This window comes from Diabrotica undecimpunctata, chromosome 4, assembly GCF_040954645.1.
Source record: "Diabrotica undecimpunctata isolate CICGRU chromosome 4, icDiaUnde3, whole genome shotgun sequence".
In the NCBI taxonomy this organism is placed as follows: domain Eukaryota; kingdom Metazoa; phylum Arthropoda; class Insecta; order Coleoptera; family Chrysomelidae; genus Diabrotica; species Diabrotica undecimpunctata.
The window spans coordinates 13718280-13746086 of record NC_092806.1 but is presented as its reverse complement, the minus strand read 5'-3'; the positions used below and the strand labels follow the sequence as shown (position 1 = coordinate 13746086).

General features: G+C 32.9%; 1 protein-coding gene across 1 annotated transcript; it reads left to right on the top strand.

Moving 5' to 3' along the window:
- Positions 1 to 118: 118 nt before the first annotated feature.
- Positions 119 to 27132, top strand: LOC140439199 (ATP-dependent helicase brm-like). The gene is made up of 17 exons (XM_072528950.1): positions 119 to 270; positions 882 to 1035; positions 1991 to 2204; positions 2392 to 2549; positions 4384 to 4652; positions 5761 to 6089; positions 6146 to 6557; positions 7310 to 7602; positions 7659 to 7836; positions 8298 to 8540; positions 16890 to 17260; positions 17484 to 17799; positions 18003 to 18236; positions 18299 to 18583; positions 18638 to 18843; positions 20358 to 20484; positions 21572 to 27132. The coding sequence occupies exons 2-17, from the start codon at positions 906 to 908 to the stop codon at positions 22007 to 22009; spliced, it is 4203 nt and encodes a 1400-aa protein (XP_072385051.1). The 5' UTR covers positions 119 to 270; positions 882 to 905; the 3' UTR covers positions 22010 to 27132.
- Positions 27133 to 27807: the final 675 nt, after the last annotated feature.

Here is a 27807-nt window from a genome sequence, read left to right as displayed (position 1 = left end):
TTTGATGACGTAAAACGGATATTTGAGAAAAAGACCAATACATTGTAATTTCCAGATACTGATATTGAATTATATTTGACAGATTCTAAACTTTTAAACTGTCATCTGTCAATGTCAATATGTTTAAGGTTGTGTTTTGATACGACGGAAGAGGCGAATTTCTAGAAGCATTTTAAAGGTTTCATTTGCATTTAAAACAAATTCATGTATTATAAAATGTAGGATACGTCTCCTCGTATCCATCTACTTAATCTGGAATTACAATAAAGGGTATGACTTGTTTAGTGATTTGTGCAATACGAGATTAATTCAAATATGCTGTTACTCAAACATTGTAATACAACCATACAAGTGTTATGAATAAGTTAAGAGCCTGTACTTATTGTTCATGTTAATTTTAAGCCTTGTTACTGTACAAGATGCTGGTTTGAGGTATTCATTTCACTATACTTCGTATTACTATCCTATTTTTGTGTTTTTTCCTTATTACTCACACTTTTCCCAATTTTATAGAATCATTACCTGGTTTTATAAGGTATATTTTTATGTTTTTTTTGTATTCCCTTCTCCTTTAAACGTTCTGATTATTGTATCCCTACTTTTCCAGGTTTATTAATTATATTGTGTATTTAAGTAATAGTTTATTTTACTATTATCTTCCAGGATCATTTTTACAAATCTCTAGCTATCAGCTAGTTGAACTCTTGGATTGATTTGCCTATATAACATTTTAATTAATAACTTCAGGTTATCCTAATCAATAGAACATAGAACATTTTAACAAGTGAAGCTTATTGAAAAGTATTTAAACAGAGACCTAATCTTTAATAATACAGGTTTGTTTCTTTTTGTACATATTAATTATTTGAAATAAATTTTAGGTGTGAGATAATTAAACATTGAAAATGGCAAGTGCTTCATTATTACCCAAAACTTTCACTGCTATTGGTGGCAAAGCCCTACCTAACAACTCACAACAAAACATTCAGTCAAAATTTAAAGAGATGACAGTTGCACCAGCAAATGCTCCTCAAGGTAAGTGAAATTAAACATTTTTTTTTGTATTGAAAGTAAAATGCGGGGTATATAACTACCATAATACATAAGTAGGACTATTTGGTTGCATTGTGAAATAGGGTCCATGTTTTTTGTAACTAAAATACTGTGAAGAAATCATCTTTTGCTTCATATTTGATCTTTTTTTGCTGCTGCAATCTTTCTCCATCAGTTAGGAATTTTTGGTAACCCTGTTAAATCTTGTTTTATTTTCTTTGAACGTAACTGAAAGCAATTTATAAATCACCTGCATTACAAGTTCCTATCCTATATTTAGGTCATGTCATTCCTTTTTTATTTTACACTACTTTCATGCTTAATTTTACAACTTACACAATACTATATTATCCATATCGATACAATATTATATTTTTTTAAGTACTTTTATTAGTATATTTCTAACTTCAATTTAAATTTATTTAACAAAATTTCATGTTTGAATTTAAAGTATCACAAATAAAGTTATATTTTTGGTGAATATGTTTGATTTTTTTGCTATCCAGTGAAATTTCGAAAAACTTGCAATATTCTAAAATATGAATTCTCTGACACTGTTGAGCATAAATCCACTAATTCCTCTTTGAAATTTGAAAGACTGACATAAGTTTGTTTTCTTGTGACTGATACAGTTGTATTCCCAAATAGTTTGATTAAATAACCTGTTAAATATATTCTTTGTTTTGTATTCCTTAAAAGTTCTTTATGTTTGATTTCAAACCCCTTCATTAGCATTTTCCAGTTTACCGTAATTCTGTTGAAGTTAGCCCCTCTTTATATATCATGTGTGTAGATTAATACACCATACTCCATCTTTGTATACTTTTATATATTAACATTAATCTACCTCTGATTTTTTTAGCCTATTTTAAATAAGTATTGATTTTTACTTGAAAAAAATAGTGCAAAATCTATTGTACTCATCCTAATTTTTTAGATGTAAAAGAAGGCATCAATAACCAATCAAATCCAAACCATTTGGCTTCTCTACAAAAGGCCATTGAAACTATGGAAGAGAAGGGCTTGCAATCTGATCCTAGATATGCACAGTTACTTGCATTAAGAGCTAGCATTCCTGGGACAGAAGAAAATGGTTCTCCCTTCTCAAACAACCAAATCAAACAATTAAGAAACCAAATAATGGCTTACAGGTATGTAATCATAAGTTAGTTACAAGAGAAAATCATTTAATCAAATCTAAAATTTTATTTCACAATCTGAACAAACTTCTTGAAGTATTTTTTATGTGGTACATATATAAACATATAAACTTACCAATTTATACTGTTCTGTACATTCGTAAATTGTATATTTATTTTGTATATGCATTTAATTTAGGTGCTTGGCAAGAAATCAACCAGTTCCAAACAATTTAGTATTAGGTTTGCATGGAAAAACACCTGAAAAGGGTCCACATATTGTACCTTCCCCCCAACCTCAAGAAGTAGCTAATGGGTGCGATCCAGGACCTTCCACAAGTTCTGCTGCTGCTATAGGTAAGAACTCTTTAGCTTATTTCTACAACTACATTTAAACTGTATTGTACTGCATGATCTTGATTACCTAGTTATAAAAATCATAGTTATTTATAGCACAACTAATTTTAGACACACTTTAATCCATTCATCAATGAGTCTAAGGTTCTTTATTAATTTAATACCATTTTAAAGAACAATTTGTCTTTGTGTCCAAAATATCCCTCTTTTGACAAATAACCTTCATTCAGAGTTTAAAATCACAATCACAGTTCAAGTCTGAAAAATGAGTATTTGACTTTTTCCTCAGAGTGAGTTAATCACTTGAGTTACCATGACCAACAGCTTCCCTGTTCCTGAAGAATATACCTAAAGGGTATATTGAGATGAAACCACATATGACTGTGTGGAAGCTTCCTATTAATTACAGAGGTAATTTATTTGAAATGAGATTTCAAAACGTCAGTTCAACTGTAAAGCCAGAATGATGATGATGATGATATATTTTTGATCTGGATGGATAAGGCTTTCTGGATTCCTGGCTAATTTCAGACATAGATCTTGATTTAGATGTTAGATCTCAAATAGAACAGACAAGATCAACATTTAACAGAGAAATATATTATGTAGCTAGCTACTTAACATTTTATTTCTTATGATTTGCTCACTGCTCTCTTTACTCAGTTCTATTTATATATCTGTTAACAAATCAGTGGACATGGTCTGATTGTGCTGGTGAGATCAGAATTTTACTTTGACTGTCTGGCCCAAGCTCTCTATAGTGTACTGTCTCAAATATTTTAAACTTGTAAGCTCATCATTTCCGTCTAACATTGTTTTTTCTTTGTTGTTTTTGCCTGAGTCTGACATTTGAAAGTAACATTCTACTTTTCTAGCATTGCACTCTGTGTTAATGATCATAAACTGCAGAAAACATTTTAGTAGAATTTGATACTATAAATACATAGTAGGACATATTTTAGTAGAATTATATACTATAGATCGCGGCGGTCCCCGACATTTCAAAGTAACATTCTACTTTATAAACATTGCACTTTGTGTTACTGTAGGAAATATTTTAGTAAAATTCTGTACCATGAATCTCGGCGCATATTGATATTTAAAAGATACATTTTACTTTTTTAAAATTAAACTCTGTGTTAATGTTCACAGACTGCAGGAAATATTTTAGCAGAATTTATACTATAGGCTGCGGCGGATCTCGACATTTGTAATTAATATTCTACTTTTTAACATACTGTTGACATCAAAATTGGACTTTGACTGTCTGGCCCAAGCTTCTCATAGTGTACTGTCTTGAATATTTTAAACTTGTAAGCACATCGTTTCTGCCTTTCAAACAACACATTGTTTTTCTTTGCTGTTTTTACCTGAGCCAGATATTTGAAAATAGCATTATACTTTTCTGACATTACACTCTGTGTTAATGTTCACAAACTGCAGGAAATATTTTCATAGAATTTTGTACCATGCTGCGCATCTCAACATCTCAACTATGTTAATGTTCACAGACTGCAGGAACTATTTTGGTAGAATTCTCTATTATAGTTCGTGTGACGGATCTCAAAATTTGAAATAAACTTTCTACTTTTTATCATTTAATACATCAACTATTATTAGTTACTATCTTTAATGGAAATTAACCACAATTGGTTAAAAATACGTGTGAACTGTGCTACTGTTCTGTGATGTTTTTGCATCTTCTGATCAATGAAAAGAAAGATATATGCATGTAAAGCAGTATATGTCTGTAAAGAATGTCATATTTGTAATTGATGTAATTTTTTTTATTTAAATTTTACCTCTTCTTTATTACTATTTATTATTCGTTTAGCTCCTAGAACACCACAAAAACCGGTAAAACCAATTGAGGCTCAACTTGTCAACAGAGAACCAAGAGTTACTACGCTATCTAAACCATCTTCTATAGACCCTGTTGTTCTACTACAAGAACGGGAAAACAGGGTAGCAGCTCGTATAGCAGCAAGGATCGAACAAGTCAGCAATCTGCCTACTGATATGTCTGAGACACTACGTATTCGAGCACAAATAGAACTCAGAGCTTTGAGGTGTCTAAATCTCCAGAGACAACTTCGTAGTGAGGTATGTATTTTATTAAATAGGCAATTGTTTTGGTGTCTATAGCTGAGATATTTGTATAGTTTGTGGTCGTTTTAAATATTAAAGTCATCCATTGCTCAATTGTCGTTACAAAGGGTCGCAGTAAATATACATTTATAGTACCTGGCCAAATTATTAGGCCAAGCAAGGAAAAATTTACTATATGAAGTTATTTCTCTCATGATTATGAATATACATATTTGAAAAAAATTACTGTTTTGTTCTTTTTTGTGAATATTAACTCTTAGGTAATGAAACTGGAGGTACTAAAAAAGTTAACAAAAAACTTTTATTTATTAAAAAAGTATAATTGCTACAAAGTAGGCATAAATTTAATATTTTGTATGTCCGCCTTTGGCTGTTAAAAGAGCTGGAACACGTTGAGGCATGCTCTCGATACAGCTTGAATAGTTTCCTGGAGGTTAGGATTATGATTCCACTCATATATGAGTGGTCCAAGTAACTCCCTTTTATTAGAAATGTTTTTTTTTCGCAATCTCCCTTTTCACTAGTTCCCACCCATTCTCAACAGCGTTAACATTAGGCACGTTGATTGTCTATCAAGTGTCTGTATCAAGTGATGTTGAAATACTCTTAGCCTTGTGGCAAGGAACACCATAGTGCATAAACATGGGTTCCTCTTCTCCAGGAAACTCGTTTTGGTGACAGATCAGCGTTTTTCCCCATCTAAAAATGTATAATACCCTTAATTATACCAATAACTTCACTGCATATATGTTTATAATCTAAATAATAATAATAAAAAAGGATAAATCACTCACCTCTGCAATAAAATTTCAGGTCAAAACCGTTTAGAATTCAAATGTTCACAGACAGTATTTGAGGTTATAAAATGCACACTAGTTGACAGGACGCAATGCTGTCTAGAAATGGCGGATAAGGCGGTGTTGCCAACGTTAAAATAGTACAATAATGTTACCTTACTATATTAAATGTTGCTATGCGAAAAAATAATAACATTCCTGTTGATAAAAATTAATAATTTTAAAAAATGCAAATTTTTAATTCTTGGCCTAATAATTTGGACAGGTACTGTAGTCTAAATTAACTTATTTTTCTATATTTATAGGTTTTGAGCTGCATTCGAAGAGACACAACATTAGAAACGGCAGTAAATGTAAAAGCATTTAAGCGAACCAAACGTCAAGGTCTTCGAGAAGCGAGGGCAACGGAAAAACTTGAAAAACAACAAAAACTGGAAGCGGAGAGAAAGAAACGCCAGAAAAACCAAGAATTCTTAAACAATGTGTTGTCACACGCTAAAGAATTCAAAGAATTCCACAGGCAGAACCAAGCAAAACTGTCTAAACTTAATAAAGCTATTCTTACGTATCACGCTAATGCCGAGAGAGAGCAAAAGAAGGAACAGGAGAGAAGAGAAAAGGAACGTATGAAGAAGTAAGTAAACATTTTCTAGGTAATTTACAGACAGTAATATTGAACTTTTTTTTTAGATTGATGGCGGAAGACGAAGAAGGTTATAGACAGTTGATCGATCAAAAGAAAGACAAACGTCTAGCGTTCTTGCTTTCCCAAACAGATGAATATATAAGTAATTTAACAGAGATGGTGAAAATGCATAAAGTTGAACAAAGCAACAAAAAGCGGGAAGAAGAACGGCGGAAGAGAAGACAAGACAAGATGCAGCAGCCCGACAGGAAAGTCACAGTTATCGAAATGGCTACTGGGAATAAGGTTAGCGGAGAAAACGCCCCGACTGTCCAGGAACTTCCTGAATGGTTACAGACTCATCCTGGTTGGGAGATGATTGATACAGAAGACGAGGACGAAAACGACGAATATAGAATGGACGATTATGAAGAAAGTAATCAAATTGACGCTACAGAAATCATTCAGAAAGCTAAGGTAAAACAATTTACTATTTTTACAATTGCTTCTTAAAATCAATTTACAGACCAACAACTCTAATAACAAAAACAGGATTTAAATATCTATATAAAAACATTATAAAGATTTACATCAAAGGGTCGAATTTGCTTGGCTGTTCAAAACCTGCTCCTGGCCGGCATCGAATAGGTATCGCAGGAATCCTACATGTGCAAAGTATTGATTTAATTGATTAGATTGATCCATAACATGATCCATTTTTGTTTCCTGGTTATAACAGTCTTGACACAACCTGACTAGTCAAATTAAATGATAAAATATCATTAGCAATTTCCATTAGAACTTCTTTAGGATCTTCATTTTTAATTTGGGTTTCATGAATCTCCAGAGCTGTATGACTTTGGTTTTAATTGAATATTTTCTTTCTTCATATCTCACAGTTTTTGTAGTGCACTTTAGTTTTCCAACATGAGAGAGTCAAATTTACTATTTAAGAAAGACATAGATTCTTTAATTGAAAAGATTTTTGAAACTCGATGTCGAAATTTCAATTTCTGCTGACTTAACCTCACTTTTTACACATTGACCACATTTGACTGTACTTCCTTTCATTGTGTTAGATTTCCTAGCACAACTATTGTGGTAGTAATTTCTTATGCAAATTACAAATCTACAACTTTTTTTTTTACAATAAACACAACATTTTCTGTAGAGCACATTTTTGCAATATTTACTTTAACTTAACCTCAATCAAATATAAAAATTTTCAGGTTGAGGATGACGAATATCACAAGAATGCCACAGAGGAACAGACCTACTACGGTATTGCACATACAGTAAGCGAGTCAGTAACAGAACAAGCCTCCATTATGGTTAACGGTGAACTGAAAGAGTACCAAGTCAAAGGGTTGGAATGGATGGTATCATTGTATAACAACAATCTTAACGGTATCCTAGCAGACGAGATGGGACTGGGTAAGACTATTCAAACCATTGGCTTGATCACCTACTTGATGGAGAAAAAGAAGTTAAATGGACCATTTTTGATCATTGTACCTTTATCGTGAGTAATTTTAATAACCGCGCTTGTAATTTAGCTCTAAATCTGTTTAATTTTAGAACTATTTCTAATTGGATGTTGGAGTTCGAAAAATGGGCTCCTTCTGTCGTGGTAGTTTCCTATAAAGGCTCACCTGGTCACAGGAAATTGATTCAGGGTCAGATGAAGTCAGCAAAATTCAATGTTCTTCTTACTACTTATGAATATATCATTAAAGATAAGAGCATTCTTTCAAAAGTAAGTTATTGCACATTTTAAATTTAAATACAAAAATAGTGACCTAATACAATCAATTTTTTCAAAGGTTTCGAAGTTTCCATTCAATTCATTCAACCAAGGTTTCGACTTCTTATATACTTTATATTGTAATAATTAAAAAGCGGATAAAATGCAAAGAAAATCTTTAAATGAATCATATTTAGAATATTTAAACCATAAAACTATTTTTGAGGATATATATATATATATATATATATATATATATATATATATATATATATATATATATATATATATATAAATTTGACACTTGTTATGTATACATATATGACTATATATAGCAAATAACTAATGGTTTACAATGGTGTTTCCGATATAAATGGTTCACACTGTATAATAAACGATTTACATCAAGTAAAGTTCCCCTCAGTTGTACATTTATTGTAATTATTATGTTTTTAAAATCAACCTCGTTTTAGGTACCGTTTAAGTATATGATCGTCGACGAGGGTCACAGAATGAAGAACCACCATTGTAAGTTGACCCAAACTTTGAACACTCACTACGCAGCTCCTTTCCGCCTTCTGTTAACCGGTACTCCTCTACAAAACAAACTACCGGAATTGTGGGCGTTGCTTAACTTCTTACTTCCGTCGATTTTCAAGAGTTGCTCCACTTTCGAGCAATGGTTCAACGCCCCTTTCGCAACCACGGGAGAAAAGGTAGGATAGTTAAATTCTAATTACCCTAATTAATTAAAAAAACTAAGTACCTTAAATTGATGATATGGATATATTATAGCAACCTTTCTACACTAAGACTTATTCAGAGTTATGTATATCTTTTGTGTTTTGTGTAGTGTATGTATTGATTAAATGCTTTGTTACTGTGTAATGTCGCATCGTTGTTTTTTTTTTTCAAAATAGCGCTTATTATAGCCGAACGACTGCGCCATTTTGGACAAGTACCAATGAGCATGAGATTTATTCTTTATTAAATAGAAAAACTGTTTTACTTCAGGTTACTCGAATCCTTAACTGACTGAGTGAACGTTTAGTAGGATATCGCTTTGTCAACTATGCTACTGAGGCAGTAATTTATTCATTATATAATTGATTTAAAAGCTTCTTCAAGATGGTATATTAACGAGTAATATAAGTCTAACACATACACACACACACACACACACACATACACGTTTCGCAATATTTGTGGCATCACATACTATATCCTCAATTGTGGCAAATCGGTGTAAACATACCATGATACTGGCACCCGTCGTGCAGAGTGTTTATGGATAGGAATTGCTTTGATACACTCCATGGTTCTAATATTATCGACGAATATAATTGTGGCACCGGATTCCACAATTATTTTGTCATCAGAAACTGTGTGCAAAAGATGCCACAAATATATCCGTAACACATTTTCTGTGTTTGGGGGTTCCATAAGTATTGCTGTATATACAGTGTGTTTGAAAGCCATGTTGCCATATTTGTTATAGGAATAAGTTGTTGCTTTACCTTTTCTGTGATACGGATACTCTGTTGGTTACATTACATTTTTTTATTTAGTGTACGATAGTGTTATAATATTTTAGAATTAAATATAAGAAAACTAAAAACGTCTTCGACTATAGTTACTATAAAGATCTTCGAAATGCAGTTACTAACGCAGTCCGTCTGGAGAAGAATGGTTACTTAAATTATCGGTCTGCTTCTTTGATTAAAAAAGATCTTTGGAAAGCTATGAGGTTATTCAAAATTGTAAATAAACCAGTTATAGAGATCCCTCGGGAGCTTAAAGATCTTATATCTATAAATAATTATTTTACATCTGTCTTTAGCCCTGTAAATTGTTGTCCTGAGACAACCCAATGGTATCAGTCAAATATTTTCAACCCAGATATTGTTTTCTCATTTAAAATAGCCACTATTGATGAAGTTAAATTCGGAAGCTGTTGGATATGGATGTGATAATATTTCTGCAAAGATGCTACAACTCTCCCTTTCTATTACTGCTCCTTATATTACGCACATTATAAATTGTTCTTTGGAGGTAGGTTATTTTGCGGACACTTGGAAATACGCTTTGGTAAAACCACTGCCCAAATCAAATAAACCTGAATCACTTAATGATCTTCGCCCAAAATAAGCATTTTGCCGGGACTGTCAAAAATTTTAGAAAAGGTTATCTATAAACAGATATACGATTATATTTTTAGAAATAATGTAGTTACGTATATACAATCAGGATTTAGAAAAGAGTTTAGTACAACGACCCTGCTTCTTGACTTAACAGATAATATACTTCGATCATTTGATGCAGGAAAAGCAACCTCAGTCATCGTGCTTGATTTTTCTAAAGCCTTCGACACTATTGATCACGCTCTTCTGTGTGCTAAATTGAAATATTTTGGATTTAATGATACCTCCTTACAGTTTTTCAAATTTTATTTGGTAAATCGTTATTAAAAGTCATAATCGATAATAATTCATCAGAATTTGCATCTGTCAATTTAGAGGTGCCTCAAGGTTCGGTTCTTGGTCCTCTTCTTTTTTAAATATATATTTCCGATCTGTATAAATCTTTAAATAATCTGAAATTGCACTCTTTTTTAGATGACGCACAACTGTATTTCTCTTTTGGACCTAACACTGTTCAGGATAACTTAAAACTAATTATAAAAAATGAACCTCTAAAAAATGTTAATAGTTGTAAAAACTTAGGAGTCATATATGACTGTACGCTACGTTTTCAAGAGCATGTCACCCTTTTAGTAAAAAAATGCTATTTAGTTATGCGTCAACTGTATAGAAGTACAGGCATTTTAAACTTTAAATTGCGTAAGTTATTTTGTGCAACTATCGTAATGTCAATTCTTAATTATGGGCTCTTGGTATTTTACCCTTGCTTAAATCAGGTTACAAAATTAAAGTTGCAAAAAATTAAAAATTATTGTTGCAGATTTGTCTTTGGCATAAGAAAATATGATCGTATATCATGCAAAATAAAAGAACTTCAATGGTTAACCATAGATAATTTATACAAATATCACCTCGCCTCATTGATATATCGAATTATTTCGTCGTCAAATCCTATTTATTTAAAGAACAAATTAGTATTTCGTGGAGACGCTCATAATCGGGATCTGAAATATCTTCATAGTCTTATGCTGCCAAGATATAGACTAGCTATTTTCCAGCGATCGTTTACTTTCAACGCTGTTTTAGTGTTTAATAGTTTAACAAAAAATTTAAGAAGTAAATCTCTTGATTTCATGAAGCGGCATTATAAGAAATTTTTACCTACAATCGCAGTAACGTTATTATTATTATATAGTATATTGTTGTCGTTATTGTTACCATTAGAATTTTTTTTTGTTTTTATTTATCATTCATATCATTTATCACATAACATCACAAATTATTTTCCTTATCTTATTTTTCTAGTAGCCACATGACTATTTCTATCATTTCAATATTATATTATCATTTATGTCAATTTATAAATCATTTTTTTTTTCATGTTCTACTTATTTCAAACTGACTTTGTAAACTTGAGGTTAAGTGGAGTAGCTCTAGCTAGACTTCGCCTCATGTATCTCGTGTTTGTAAATTTTTACAGACTAAATAAAGGCAATTTATTATTATTATTACTATTATATATAATATAATATAATATAATATATGTGGATCCCCCTATATAATAGAATAGAGTTATTTCTGTCCTTTAAAAAAAATATATAAAAAACGATGACACCCGCCGACTTTTAATACATATAAATATGTGCCTTTTAAGGAAAAATTTAAATGTACAGGGTAATTCACGCATGCCTAGCATACTGCATAAGTTTTATTTTTAATAGACTTCCCTGTATAGTTTTTATTTTTAAAAGTTGCTTAATAACCTGATCTCGACAAACTATATAATGTATTATGAATAATACAGGGTGGAATTTTAAAATTATACAGTGTGTAAACTACTCATGGAATACAATTGTTTGCGTCCTTATTTTAGAAAATTATAAAAAAACGCCTCACCTGTTACTTTTAAATTCAAATGTGCTCTTTAAACATGAATTTAAATGTACAAGATGATTCATAAGGGCAGAAGATTCAAGGACACAAACAATTTTATTCCATAAGTGGTTTCCACACTGTTTAATTTCAACATATTAACTACCCTTTAATACTCATAATAGACTCTACATGACATAGTTGGTTGAGATCGGGTTATTAAGGAGCTTTTAAGAATAGTAAAATATACAGGAAGTTCTATTAAAAGTAAAGCTTTTAGACTATGGTAGGCTTGCCTGAGTCACCTTGTCCAGTATATTTAAAAAGCGCATATTTTTTATATTCGACGTGCTTCAGCATTTTTTATAGGACACAAGCTAAATCCGATTTAACCTTTGCAATATTTTTTCACCGATTTTTCACTAATTTTTGACCACCAAACCACCCTTAAGTGGAGTAATTCTGCTGCCTTAAAGTTCAAGCTAGCAGGATTCAAACAAAAAACTTTTTGTCTATGACATTTTTTTTCACACATTTTTCACTAATTAATTACTACCATCATAATTTTTCACCACCGAAACACCCTTAAGGGGAGCGATTCTCCTGGCATACGGTTCAAACTGGCAGAATTTAAAAAAATATATTTTTGCCTATGCCATATTTTTTCACCCATTTATAAATTATTACTTTTAAATAAAATAAAAAGTGTTCTGTTCTGCTCCCCTAAACTAATCTTGGAACGTCTGAGGTGAATAGGGCATGTAATGCGGATGGAACAAAATGACCCAGCTAGAAAACGCTCCTTGATAGACCCATTGGTCAGAGAAGAAGAGGAAGACCTAGAACAAGGTTCCTTGATAACATCGATAAAGACATGAAAAATATGGGAATACGTGCTTGGCGGAGAAAGAAAGGCGAGGGTTGGGGACGACTGGAGAGAAATTCTTGAGAAGGCTAGGACCCACGTAAGGTGGTAAAGACGGAATGATGATAAACCAATCTTATTTGAAAACGTTACTGCTAGCTTAATATCCGAGCCAGTGGAATTGAAAAAAAAAATATTTTTGAAATGCCACAGTGTTCTGCTAGGATTTTACAAATTCATTACCACCCTAGTAATTATTCACCCCTCAATTTACTCTTATCGGAAGTCAATAATTCTGTTACGTTAAAATTTAAGGAGAAAAAATATTCTTTAAAATTTCACCGCCCTGTACTTATAACTGAAATAAAACAGTAGTGTTCTGCTGTTAAGTTTTTACTAAACTTTGACCATACTAATCATTTTCCCCCCTAAATCAATCTTATTTAGTAAAGTTCTTACTAGCTTAATATTCGAGACAGCGAAATTTAAAAAAATAGTTTTAAAATACCATCATGTTCTGATAGGTTTTTGTGAATTTATTACCACCCTAGTAATTTTTCACCCCTTAACTAACCCATTAATACCCCAATACTCTGTTAATTTTTACCTATATCCAACTGACAATAAATATAATATCGACATAAAATTAAATAATATAAATATATTTAAATTTTTGAAATGCAGCTAATATAAATCTATTTTACTACTCAAATAATCTAAACTAGCTGTTCTGTCCAACTTGTAATTTCCGTCTTATTTGAATATTCTTAAAATATTTATCTGCTAAAATGTTTTCCAAGTAATATAAACTCTTTATGTTATACAACTAACCTAAACAGTATATTTAATACCCTTATTATTTAAATAATAATAAAATATTTAAGCTTTTTTCCAAATTTTCAGGTACCTATCCGGTATCTTTTAACAATAGGTGTGCAAGGTGTCTCGATCCGCCTTTAGAATTAGCTAATTAAAGTAATGGATGTAATAAAATTATTGGAATTTGAATATTTCTTACCTGCTAAGTATTATGTTAAATATAACAATTCCATTGTATTTACTAAAACTCAACTTGATTTCAGTTATTTTATATTCATAAAAGGGTACTCACGACCCGAATCCGAGTAACTTTTTTAAAACAGTTAAAATTTATAATTTTTGTAACAAAGTATTTTCATATTTTCAATATTTAGACTATTCTATATTTAAAATATTCAATATATTTAAACATTTAAAAAGTATATATTATTTAGCACCGAGTAACATTTGAGAATGCTTTTTAATTTAAGTAGTCGAGAAAAAAATGACTAGTCTGTTAAAAATATAGTAAAACACAAAAAATATAGTAAATGTGTGACTGATAGAATTGGTGTGGTTGGTTAACATTTAGTAAAAACGTGTAGTTGGTTAACATTTACTAAAAACAGATCAGTTTCTTATTTTGAATAAAGTGCAGTATAATTACAAAAAAATTCTACACCTTTAATTTTAACCTACCAGAATTATTGACTCCTCACTAGGGTTAGTCTTGGGAGAAAAAATTACTAAAGTACTAATAAATTCGTAAAAACCTAGCAGAATACTGTGATATTTCAAAATTTTCTTTTTTAATTCACTGCCTCGAATATTAAGCTAGCGGAAACGTTTCCAAATAAGATTGATTTAGGGGTGGACAATTATCAGGGTGGTCAAGGTTTAGTAAAAACTTAAAACACTTTTTCATTTCAGTTATAAGTGGAAGACGGTGAAATTGCAACAGAAGATTTTTTCACTTTAATATTATCCCAACAGAATTATTGACTTCCCGTAAGGGGTAGTTGAGAAGTGAAAAATTACTAGGGTGGCAATAAATTCATAAAAATCTAGCAGAACACTGTGGTATTTCAAAAATATATTTTTTTAATTTCGCTGGTTCGAATATTAAGTTTGTGGGAACTTTTCCGAATAAGATTGGTTTAGAGGTGGAAAATTCTCAAAGTTGTCAGAGTTTAGTAAAAACATAACATAACACTTTTTTATTTCAGTTGTAAGTAGAAGATGGTGACATTGTAAAAAAGATTTTTTCACTTTAAATTTTAACCAGAGTTATTGACATTTTATAAGGTCTACTGAACATAAAATCGCTACTTTTAAAAAGACGATCTAGAAGCAGTCGAAGTTAATAATTTTTGTTTAAATTGCTTCATAACACGATAACGATTTATTTTTTTATTTATTGATTGTATGCTATTATCATTTTTTCTTTAAACGTCGATTTCGAACGTCGAAAAATTGTTTCTTGACGAACATTGACAGATCCTGAGCATTGTTTTTAAATGGAATGTTCCATACTTTATTACATAATTGAATAGGTTCTTCTGAGAGAAAAAGATTGATAAAATTACTATAGCGTTATCAAATCATATTAGAAAATTGGGGAAGAAAAATCCGGCCTACAATGGGACTCGAACCCACACCTTTTTGTCTGGCATACACAGCCTGATTTTTGTTTTTGAATTTCAAAATATCATTTGATACTAATCTCCATCAGATCAGAAAGTAATCAATAAATGCTATAGTGTTTTGATAATTGGTTGTTGAGTTAAAAAACGGCATATTGTATAAAAACGCTCAAATTTGACAGCCGTCATTTTTGTGGCAACGCTTTGATTTGTGTTTTAAGTTATTGTACAAACCTCTAAAAAGAGGGTATCATATAATCTCCCATTATATTTAAAAAAAGATCCAAGATTAGCATTTTGAAATTCTTATTTGCAATAACTGAGGGAGATGTTTGAAAAGCATTTTATATCATTTGACTCTAAAATTATAGTTTTCTAAGATTTAAAAAAAATTCTTCAGTTAAAAATAAAATAGTTTCCATATGTCCGAAAATGTATAGTGAGGACGCTACCAACAATAATTCCAAAAGTTTCTCTTCAGGCTGGTCGAAAGCAATTCTTGTGATAAGTCTTTTATTCATTGATAATGGAAAGTTCATGCAGCTGCTATTTCAACTCCAATTTTAAATTGTCTTAGACTTAATAAAAATTTTAACTTAAATAACTCACAACAGGCCCTTTAATTTGATCTAAAATTTAAGGCATAGTATTTCAGTTTTCTTTATACTTAAAAGTTTATTTTTCACATAACTATTCGCAACTGGGTCATATGCACCAAATTTCAATTTAATCGGTTTCGTAGATTCGAAATACATTTTGTGTAACAGAGTCAGACGGACGGATGAATAGACGACCAATTTTATATTTTTTTTATACGGGTCTACAGAACTCTTAAAGTGTAATTTTCATAAGTCAAACTTACATGATTTGCATGAAAAGTAATACGAATGGCCACATCACATCACTGAATATAGAAAACTTTATTTTAATTAGTATCTGATACCCAATCTAACTATAATGTTTGGAGAAATAATACGCTTTTTTTTTAAAGTTAGTATTCTTTTAATCTTTCCATAAATTATTATTCTATTATTTCTGGTCAACATCGCCATCGCGTATAAGAAAATTGTTGCACTTTTGTGGCACCTTTCACACACTTACACGTTTTATTCCCAAAATCGAAATAAAAATAATTTTATTTCAACTGAAATGGGCAACACCGCAAGGCCATCTCAGAGGGCGCCACTTTATGACCACGCCCACGATGCCACAATTACGTGTGTAAATTCAATCTGCCTCAACCTGATTTCTGGCAACATACGCAGAATTGGCGTAATACAATTTTTATTTAAGCTCTATTCGATCCTATGTATTAAAAACAATATCTATTAAAAGCACATGAGAAAAAAGAGTATTTAAAGTTATTTAGACAGTAAATACTACTAAAACAAAGAAAATGTTGGGGAATGAAATTGTGGTAACGTGTGTAAGTTACCACAATTTACGAAGTTACCATAATACAGGAATATGTTCACACACGTTACCACAAATATCGGTGCACACACACACACACACACACACACACACACACACACACACACACACACACACACACACACACGCACACATCAATCAGCTGAATACAGTTACGATCGTTGCTTCTTTTCTCTTGACAATTTCCTCAGTAATTGTTGACGAAGTGTCAAAAAATAATTAAATAATTATTTAAAGAATTTGCTAAACAAATTTTTCAATTTTTTTTTCTATATTTTGAGTAGCACATTGCAAAATGTACTTTATTTTTAGGTTGAGCTTAACGAAGAAGAAACCATCCTTATCATCCGACGTCTTCACAAAGTCCTGCGACCTTTCCTCTTAAGACGTCTCAAAAAAGAAGTAGAGTCTCAGCTTCCCGATAAAGTTGAATACATTATCAAATGCGAGATGTCCGGTTTGCAAAAAGTGTTGTACCAACATATGCAGAGCAAAGGAGTTTTGCTTACCGACGGTTCCGAAAAGGGTAATAGGGGTCGAGGTGGAGTTAAAGCTATCATGAATACCATCATGCAGCTGCGAAAGCTGTGTAATCATCCTTTCATGTTCCAGATGATCGAAGAAAAGTATTGTGATTATATGGGCATGGCTGGGGGACTCACATCAGGGCCGGATATATACAGGTAACAATTCTAGTTATGTAATCATACATTTATAACATGACTTGAAAGGAAAAATCCCGTTAGTAGTGCTGCAATTTTTGAGCAAAACCCAGGACCGCCTTTGTACTCAATATGAGATTGGCTGTTTAATAAATTTAAAACTTGTACAATTAAACTACTGAATGGTTCAGAATTAATTCAATGCACATTGTCTTCATGTATCATATCATTTGTTTATTCTCAGATCATCTGGTAAATTTGAACTTCTGGATCGGGTATTGCCAAAACTAAAGGCCACTGACCACAGAGTCCTACTGTTCTGTCAAATGACGACGTTGATGAACATCATGGAAGACTACTTCATTTGGAGAGGTTACAAATATCTTCGTCTGGATGGTATGGTAAAATCGGAGGATCGGGCAGAACTACTCAAGAAGTTCAATGATAAACAAAGCGAATACTTTGTGTTTTTATTGTCTACAAGAGCCGGAGGTCTTGGACTGAACTTGCAAACTGCTGATACTGTTATCATCTTTGATTCTGACTGGAATCCTCACCAGGTATGTACAAGAGCTAATTTCACTAGTTTTTATGGCTTTTTTCTATAATCTGATATTACTTAACAGCAATGGTGTTAGTTGAAAATGTATGCAAAATCTCAAATTTTAATGTTTTCTTTTGGTGAAAACTATTAAGTGTCAAAAAAATTAAAAAAACTAGAGGTACGCACTAGGCATTATACGTAAATCTTTTTTAATTGCAGGATTTGCAAGCTCAAGATCGTGCCCATCGTATAGGTCAGCAAAATGAAGTCAGGGTCCTACGTCTAATGACAGTGAATTCAGTGGAAGAAAGGATCTTAGCTGCAGCTAAATACAAACTTATAATGGACGAGAAAGTAATCCAAGCTGGTATGTTCGATCAGAAGTCGACAGGCTCAGAAAGACATCAGTTTTTGCAGAGTATTTTACACCATGACGGTAGCGACGAAGAAGAGGTATGATATAAATATAAATTAATCCTTTTTTAACTTTTGTTTACATACTAATCTTTTTAAAGGAAAATGAAGTTCCCGACGACGAAACAGTGAACCAGATGTTGGCCCGCAGGGAAAACGAGTTTCAACTTTTCCAGAAGATGGACCAAGAAAGAAAGGAAGCAGACGAAAAGACTGGAAAGTCGCGACTTATTCAAGAAAGCGAATTGCCCGAATGGCTTCTGAAGCAGGACGATGAAATCTACTCTTGGGGCCTTGAAGACCCAGATGCTGTTTTGGGAAGGGGTAGTAGGCAAAGAAAAGAAGTTGATTATGTTGATAGCCTGACGGAGAAAGAGTGGCTTAAGGTAAAATCGTCATTAAAAAAAACATCTCGATATTCATTGGATCATAATTTTTAGGCTATTGACGAAGAGGGCGGCGAAATAGAGGAAGAACCAGAAGGCGATAAAGAAGTTGTCAAAAAGAAAAGAGGTAGGAAGAGGAAGAAGCGCGATGATGACGAAGAGGCAAGCCAAATTAAACGAAGAAAGGTGCATCTAGCCGAGATCAAGTTGAAGAAAAAGATGAAGAGGCTTATGGAAGTTGTTGTTAACTACAAAGACAGGTATTTACTATTTTTGTTAATACAGTAAAACCTCCCTTAACCGAAACCTTTTTAACCGAAACATCGTTTAACCGAAACGGCTGACAGTTTCAATAATTTCGTCAATAAAAAGTAAATGTTTGTCGCAAAACGTAAACACTTCCGTTAATTTCACTCACCAATTGATGTCTATGTGTGTTGGGAAATCATAAAAACCAAGAGCTCTAAAAGATATTTCCGAAAAGGCATTTTAAGGTATAGAAGCCAAAAAAGTTCATGGATGTCGACCACTTTATTTTTAGAATGGTTTGAAAATGAAGTCGTCTCAACTGTAAAATCCTTTTTAAAATCAAAAAACCTTCTCATCAAAGCATTGTTGCTTGTTGCCCTCACCCTCAAAATCTACAAAATGGTGACAATTGTCAGATTTTTGCCACCGAATGTCACAAGCTTAATCCAGCCGTTAGACCAGGGAGTCATAGAGACATTCAAGAGACATTATAGAGAAGCATTCTTAAGACATCTGTTATTACAGGAGACGAATTAATCCAAAAGTGTTCCCGAAATTCTCAAATCTTTAACAATAAAACATTTTTATTGGTGAGCTGAGTCGTGGGCCAAGATCAAATCTTCAACTTTGGAAAAATGCTGGAACAAACTTTTTGATAAGATTTTGATTGAATTGACGATCCTGAAGAAGAAAATGGTAAGAAAACGACAGAAGAAATTAAACCTTTCATTAAAAATTTGCCGGGACATGACGAAATTAACTAAAAAGAGATACGTGACTGGTTAGCAGCTGATGACTCAGAACGTGAATTCATCGATCAGGACATCATTGATATGGTTCTTTATCAAGACAACCTGAGCATATCAGATGACGAACATGACGACCCAAGAGGCAACAGGCAGCACAAGACCGCCGACGAGATTTTCAATGCTTTAGAGGAAAGAATTTTATACAGTAGGCCTAATTAGTTAGGGACACGACTAGATTCTTAATTTTTGTTGTCATTACATAAAGTTTTGTCCTTTTCAGATTGCTTTACGTTTCGTCGAACAATCAAATAAGGCAAACTCATGACGTTCTGCAAATTAACGATGGAGGGAGAGAGAAACATCGTTGTCGAACGAAAACGCAAAAAAAAATAGCAGATTTCTTTAAAAAAGCATGTTAAACTTGTTCATTTTCCTTAATTTTATTACTTTATTTTGGATTTACTTATTAGAAAACATTACGAAATCAACTCATCGTATTTTTTAATACCAATACTTTGATCAAGAATATTATAAAAAACAATGTTATTTTTAACCGAAATTCTTGTTATCCGAAACGGCCTCCCCCCCATTATTTCGGTTAATGGAGGTTTTACTGTAAATCATTTAATTCTGAGCTCCCTGTCTTAGTTTTTATCTATAAAAATCCAAGGTGTAGAAATTTTCACTAGCGTTTACACCTTATTGAGTGTTTAGCTACTTTGAGGTGAATTTCTCTTTGTTAGTTTTTATTTCATCTTGTCACTTATTTGTTTTAGGGATGGTAGAGTATTGAGCGAACCATTTATGAAACTTCCATCAAAGAAGGAGTTACCTGAATATTACGATACGATTAAGAAACCTATTGATATTGAAAAAGTCGTTGCCAACGTAGAAGAAGGAAAGGTGAGTAAAAAAACAACATAATTAAAAAAGGTTGTGCAGTGAGTAGGTTGCTCTGTGGGGCACCAGAGTCGTACATCCTTCTAGGTCGATATGAACGTATGTTGTTGGAAACTAGCTTGTTAGTACATTCGGACCAGCGTGAGGGTAGAAAAAGCATTTAAACGTTTTCTACGAAGAAAAACTTAAAAACGTGTCATTTCAATGCTGTTGGCTAATTTAGCTCTTCTGCCTTTGGAGTCAATTTCTCAGCTACAGGGTAATGAAGTGCCTTACCACATGTCAATTCTTCCACCCTTAGCTGTTGACCAACAAATGGGGGATTACTTTTACCGGTAATCATTCGGTTACTTCCCAGTATCACAACCGGTTAAATCATAATTACCGCCTGTGATTATTCAGTATTTGGCAAAGGCTTATTCTCATCTATCCCACATATCTGTAGGACGTTCCCTATCAGCCATTGGGACGCCCCGTGTTGATGTTGAAAACTACTCCCCCCCCCCCCCGGCCCCCGAGTGTGTTTTCCAAGAAGTACTGAAGAGCCCCTACTCAATTCAGAACCCCTCCTTCTTGGACACTACACCTGCACTTGCATTTTGCAATAAACTTTGTATTTATTAACTGAATTTAGTTTAGCATATATTATTTTGTGTATATTTTTTTTTCTAAAAAAGTTATCTGTTGACGTCAAATCTCAATAGAAAAGTTTTTAAGTTAGGATAAAAATAATGAGTTTGACGTTTTGTTTGTTTATTTAAAAATAGTTCCACTAAAAAATTGATGAATCCTTAGATGAGAGTCTTTTTGTAATACTTCATACCTCACATTTCAACTGTCAAACCTATACACTAGTAACGAAAAAAACATATTTTGTAATAACTTGATTGGCCTAATGGGTGTTATTTAACTTTCACTATAAACGAAGCTTATCATTTCGACCTCTTAGGTTCTAATTCATTAATTAGTTAATTGTTTAGAAGCCGTGTTTCGACATATGATCATTTTAGGAGAATATTAAGATCACTTTAGTTTTTATTAACAATTTAATTTGTTTCACAAATAATGTTGACTTTTTTTAATATTTTAGTATTTCACGATGCACGATTTGGAAAGAGATTTCGTCTTGCTGTGCCAAAATGCCCAACAATACAACGAAGAGGATTCCATGATCTACGAAGACAGCCTCGTTCTCCGGCAGGTGTTTAGAAGCGCGAGGGAAAAGATCGACGGTACGTCAGACCACGATGACACCGGCGATGGGGGAGAGCCGAAAGAGAAGATCAAACGACCTCGTGGCAGGCCTCGAAAGCACAAGAGACCTGAAGAGATCGAGGCGGAAGCGGCGGCTCAGAAGGCTATGGAAGAGGCGTCGAAGTTGAGGGCTCAGGCCGAGGCAGAGGAGCTTAGGGCTAAGGTGGAGGAGGCATCTCAGAAAGCCAAAGAGGAAGCGAAAGCCAGGGAGGAAGCCAAAGCGAGGGAAGAGGCCGAAATCGAGGCCATGGAGGAGATTCCCACAAGCACATGATCTATAGAGCAACCAGAAACAAAAAGGCAAAAAAGAAATATTATATAGAAAAGATGTACATGTTCGATGGAGATACATTTTCACTGAGTTACAACTGGTAATGTTTTTGCAACAGAAATTTTTGACGTAAGAATGTTGACGTTCAGATGCAGTATATTTATAGAATGATCCAGACCTTTAATTTTTGCTTGTTTTGTTTGCTGTATTGTTCAATTTATTCAAAATCCAATAATACCAGCTTACCTAAATGATTTAGAAAAGAAACTCAATGATTTAGATATGTTTTAAGATTATGTTTATTAATTTTAATATTACTACCTTTATTATAGCATATTGTAATTATTTGTCGCTGTAACTATTTCAAGGAGAGTGCTTGTGTGGTAAATAAATCGCAAGTCAGAAGTTTAAATTTAATTAAACTTACAAAATGATCAAATTAATGTTAACAATTTACGTTTTCACTGCACAAATTCACTGTAATTACTGTCAGTCATCGGGATGTCATTTTATATAGTTCCATGTCTGTGTTCCTATCTGTTTTTTTCTTTTCGATCAGGGATATCTGTAGGTTTCTAGAATAATTCTAGATCATAGTATCATCTCAAGTTGTAGTACCATTCGTCTTCAGTGTATATAGCAAACATATTAAAAAAGCATTTCATGGATCTTAAGAATGCTTGTGGTTTTTCTAAACGTCTATGGCGTCGGGTCATACAAAATTATTAAAATTTGTACGGTCGAAGCGTAAATTTGTACTTCGCACATGCATGAATCACTGCCATTTAGATAATCCACTACCTCTAGTTGCTATAACGTGCGGAAAACAAGCAGTTTAATATATGTGGACGAAACGGAGATACACATGTATGTATATTTCGGTTTTCTTGAACCTTTCGTATTCTCTCTCATCGTACTACTCATCCACCAGCCGACTCGATTCACTAGCAAATTTCAATTCAAAGCGTTTAGAGCCCGTTTTGGATGGTATGCTGCAGCGTTTGAGAAACATATGATTAATCTTGAGTTTAAACCGAGGACACGCTAGAAAGAAGTTTTCTTATTAGCCCGCTGACCTATTGATGAGTAATATATACACGACGTGTCTAGCGTTCGTCCCTAAACTATTTTCTGAACCATAAAACTTTGAGTTCCTTAATTAGGACACCTGTACATGGTTTTTATGATATAAAATTATTTTGAATGGAATCGTATAGCAAGTAATACCTCATTTAAAAGCTGTTGCATCACTCAATATGTTCATAGATTGTTATACGATTCTGCAGCAATATTTTAAAATGGCAGTCCCATATTCATTGATCACAGTGTAAAAATGATCAATTGCTGAAAGTACCCCGCACAAACCTTATGGAAAAGTGCCCTCGGTTAAATCTGTCCAAACCTTACCATGTTGTAGTATTCGATGTGTCTAACAAAAGTATCATTCGGTACAGGACTCAGAAACCAAAATTTAATGGCGCTGAAGGTCTTAAAATTTGTTACTACCTGCATTACGTAGTCAATAGCACCAAGACAAAGATCACCCTTACGAATTTAATTGGACTTTCAGAATATAATCAGCGGAGGTATTTACTCTGTCCTTCACCCTTGTAGTCACTTTACAAGAAATAACTAATAAAAATCTGAAGCTTGTCTAAGTAATTTTTCTATTATTTTTTGAAGATTTTTAATAAAAGTAATGTTTGAGGAAGGAGATCTCATAATCGGCATTATCCGAATCTTTCTCGTCATCAGAAATATTGATTATCTGGCCAACAACTCTCTTCAGGCCAAAACAGGACCGATTGAAATGGAGATGGGATTATTTTACCCCCCTGTACACTGGAGCTTTTATTGGCGTGGAACAAGCCATTACTGCATCTTCAGTTGTTGATACTGTAGAATTTTCGAGTATATGTTTTTCATCTATATTTTGTGCTGTTGGAATCACATGAAGTCTACTGCCATTACTGGAACTGAAACAAGACATTACTACATCTTCAGTTGTTGGTACTGTAGAAGTTACGAGTATATGATTTTCATCTATATTTTGTACTGTTGGAATCAGATGAAATCTACTGGTTACATTTTTCCACATAAAGAATAGAGATTTGCTTGTTTTTGACCATTCCAATCTTCATGGCAATTTTTAAATACCAGTAATTTTTCCTCACCTATTTCCTTTTATTTTATATAATATCCTTACGTTTTCATTTTTAATAAAACTAATGTTTGAGGAAGGAGATCTCATAATCGGCATTATCTGAATCTTTCTCGTCATCAGAAATATTGATTATCTGACCAACAACTCTCTTCAGTTTCTCTTCAGGCCAAAACAGGACCGATTGAAATGGAGATGGGATTATTTTACCCCCCTGTACTCTGGAGCTTTTATTGGCGTGGAACAAGCCATTACTGCATCTTCAGTTGTTGATACTGTGGAATTTTCGAGTATATGTTTTTCATCTATATTTTGTGCTGTTGGAATCACATGAAGTCTACTGCCGTTACTAGAACTGAAACAAGCCATTACTGCATCTTCAGTTGTTGGTGCTGTAGAAGTTTCTTGTATATGATTTTCATCCATATTTTGTACTGTTGGAATCAGATGAAATCTACTGGTTACATTTTTCTACTTAAAGAATAGAGATTTGTCTTGTTCTTGACCATTTCAATCTTCACGACAATTTTTTAATACCAGTAACTTTTCCTCACCTATTTCCTTTTCCAGGAAAGCAAGAGCATCTTCATCATTTAATATTTTAGTTATTGACTGTAATCGACCAACCTTTTGGCACTTTATAGGCAACCTCTGTAGGGATTTTTTTATATTTATATACAATCATAGCAGGAACATGCAGCATTAACCTGTTGGTAAACACTTTTTTCACCTTTACGATCCAGTACTTTTCGCCTTTTGGGTTCAGAAATAATGCAGTCTCATCTGCATTGAAAACTCGTGAAGGATTTTGTAGTATCTGAAGTTGATCTTTGTTTGACAGATAATTTGTTATTTCATCAAACCAATTTATTAGGCCGTGCTTAGTTACTAAGGCTCTGGAAGCTGTTAAATTTTGTGCTACTCGTTCTTTTTAAACAAGGATGTCTTCTCAAAAAACTTTCATACCATGCACGGCCAGGGCGGTCAGCAACAAATGGAGTGTTTCTTTTCATTCGTTTTATTATAATTTCTACACTATCCAGCAGCTGTCGTTTTGTTACTGGAATTTTTGCTTCTGCTTAGTCTAATATCCATTGTACAAGCAAGTTTTCTTCATCAGAGGTCAGAATAGTCTTTGGCCCCATTCTTCTAGAAATAGGAGTTTTTCCTTTCACTTTTTACAGAAGAGTTACTCTGGGAACCTGATGTCTTTTTGCTGCAGAGGTTATTGGCATCCCAAGGCGAACATCCTCTGTTGCAGCTGTCATAGCTTCTTCAGGATAAGCTAACATTTTTCCTTTCACAGGAGGCATTTTTACCTACAAAAAAACCGTGATGTTATAGTTGACATATTGTGTTGCAATAGTTGACATGTTGTGTCAACTGCTGGTGCGGACAATGGCAGAATAATAATAAAAATACACAAATGCTATTTACTAACTAAAAAGAACAGATATCTACCTTGCCTAGATCTGTATGTCTTCTCCAGTAGTTGACACTAGTGTCAAGTATTGGTGTAATGGTCAAAATTTGCTTTAGTAGTTACACCACAAAGGTTAACACCTAAGATTTTCAAAAGGCTGAACACGTTAAATAACAACCTCCCGCACTATTAAAATTATTAGAATTTAATACCACTAAAATAAAATAAGTTTATTCATATAAAAAAGTTTACTTACCTATTTATTTTCTACTTGAATTCCTCAAAAAATAGTAATCTGTGTAACATGCTTTACCATAAGTGACATAATTTCAAAATGGTTGACACTAATGTTGCCAACTTCACATATAAGTAGACTGAAACCACAGACTACAACCATCTGGTGACTGGAGCTTTGTAACTTACACCAATTTGTTTTAAAATGAAAACAAAACTAATGATGTCAACTACTGGTACACTGTCAACTATACCCACATTTACCTTAATATGCGAAAATATGGACGCAAAAAGAAAATTAATCACAAGGTTTGCGACTGGCCCATATCGCAATTATTAATACAAGGTACAGCTGCGGTCACTGAATAGTTTACACCTTAATTTTTACATTGTAATACTGTAAAATCGCAGTGTCGTACAGATTTGCTAAATGTCGATGTGCTTGTCCCAAATTTCGCGCGCATTGAAAGTAAAATAAAAAGGTATTAAACGCGTCCAAAAAGCCTAGAATGCATTTGAATTACGCGCAACAAATAAGAGCCAAACTCGAAGAACAGCAAAAACTTCTTTCTATAATTTTAAATTTGGATACATTTTGTAAAGTAGATTTATTTTATTTTGGTTTTTTAATTTTAATCAACCTATTCTGTCCACTGATAACGTGACTTTGACGTAAAATGTGCGTTTAAACGAGGTAAAAATTCAAAAAATCGGCTACTAGATATGTAAGGGTGTAAATTATTCAATGACTGCATTTGTACATCCTGCAGTGATTCGGCAAAAAATAGACTCCTATGGAAAATGTAATTGAAAACAGATCCTGCCTGGACTATGAGAACTTTGTCGTGTTTCGTCATTCTTGACATTTGAATGCAAATTTAATATAGCTATAAATGACAAAGTTATGAACACTACAGTATCTTTGAACAGATGAATTAATAATAATATCCTTACGTTTTCATTATTTCCGTTCGGTTCAAAATACAAATCTTTATCTGGGAATATTAACGAAGTATTTAAAATTTTAAAACTCAGGTGACTTTAGCTGAATAATTAGAACCGATCCTCGAATGCCTGTAACATCAAAATGTATCCCTGTTGATCATGTTTATAATAAAGAGTAGTATTTCGTATAAGAGTAGTATGTTGTATACATTTTTTTATAACAGTATTGCTGTGTAATGACATTTAGAATCTATCTGTAGTTATAGGTTGTGGACTGAACCATTTCGTTTTCGTAAGCTGTATGTTTTATACGACTATTTATTGTCCTTTATAGATATACATAATAGATTCCAAAACAAGAAGCTTGTGTTTTTTATTTATTCCTCAACCTCTAAGGGCCATTGATATGGTAAGCTTGTTTTGTGCAGTTTACCTATTATATAATTGAGGGTCCTAGTATCAAAGTCGGCAATCTCCACTTTTTACCAAAATTGAGTTAGTTACATCAAATTGTTCGTATTTTAAAACACTATACATAAATAAAGAGAATAAGAATCAAAAACGGCATTATCCGCCTATAAAATAGCATATAAATTTAGCCTAAGAATCAAACACGGCAATCTCCATGAACGGTTTAGAATCAAAGTCGGCAATGTCCTGTTTGACCAATGAGAATCCTCGTAGTGACCATGTGACATACCACTAGGAGTCGTCTGGAGTCGCTGTCGTTATAATTTCTCGTAGTTTCTTTTTAACCAAGGTGCCAAGCTGTTTGTTTTTTATTTTGTTACTTTTTTAAAATGGAAACTATTACAACTCATGTTGAAAACAACAAAGCTCGCAAACGAATTCGCAATCCGTCCACATGGCAGCAAAATGTGCGGAAAAAAATGAGGTACGTTCTTTAAAATTTAGTTGTAGTTTTTACTCGAAAGGTTAGGTTTAAGAGCACATGTCATCCGTATTCAGATTTTATTCATATAATTTTTTGATTTATTTTATTATTAAAACTATTTTACATATTATAAAAAACTAATA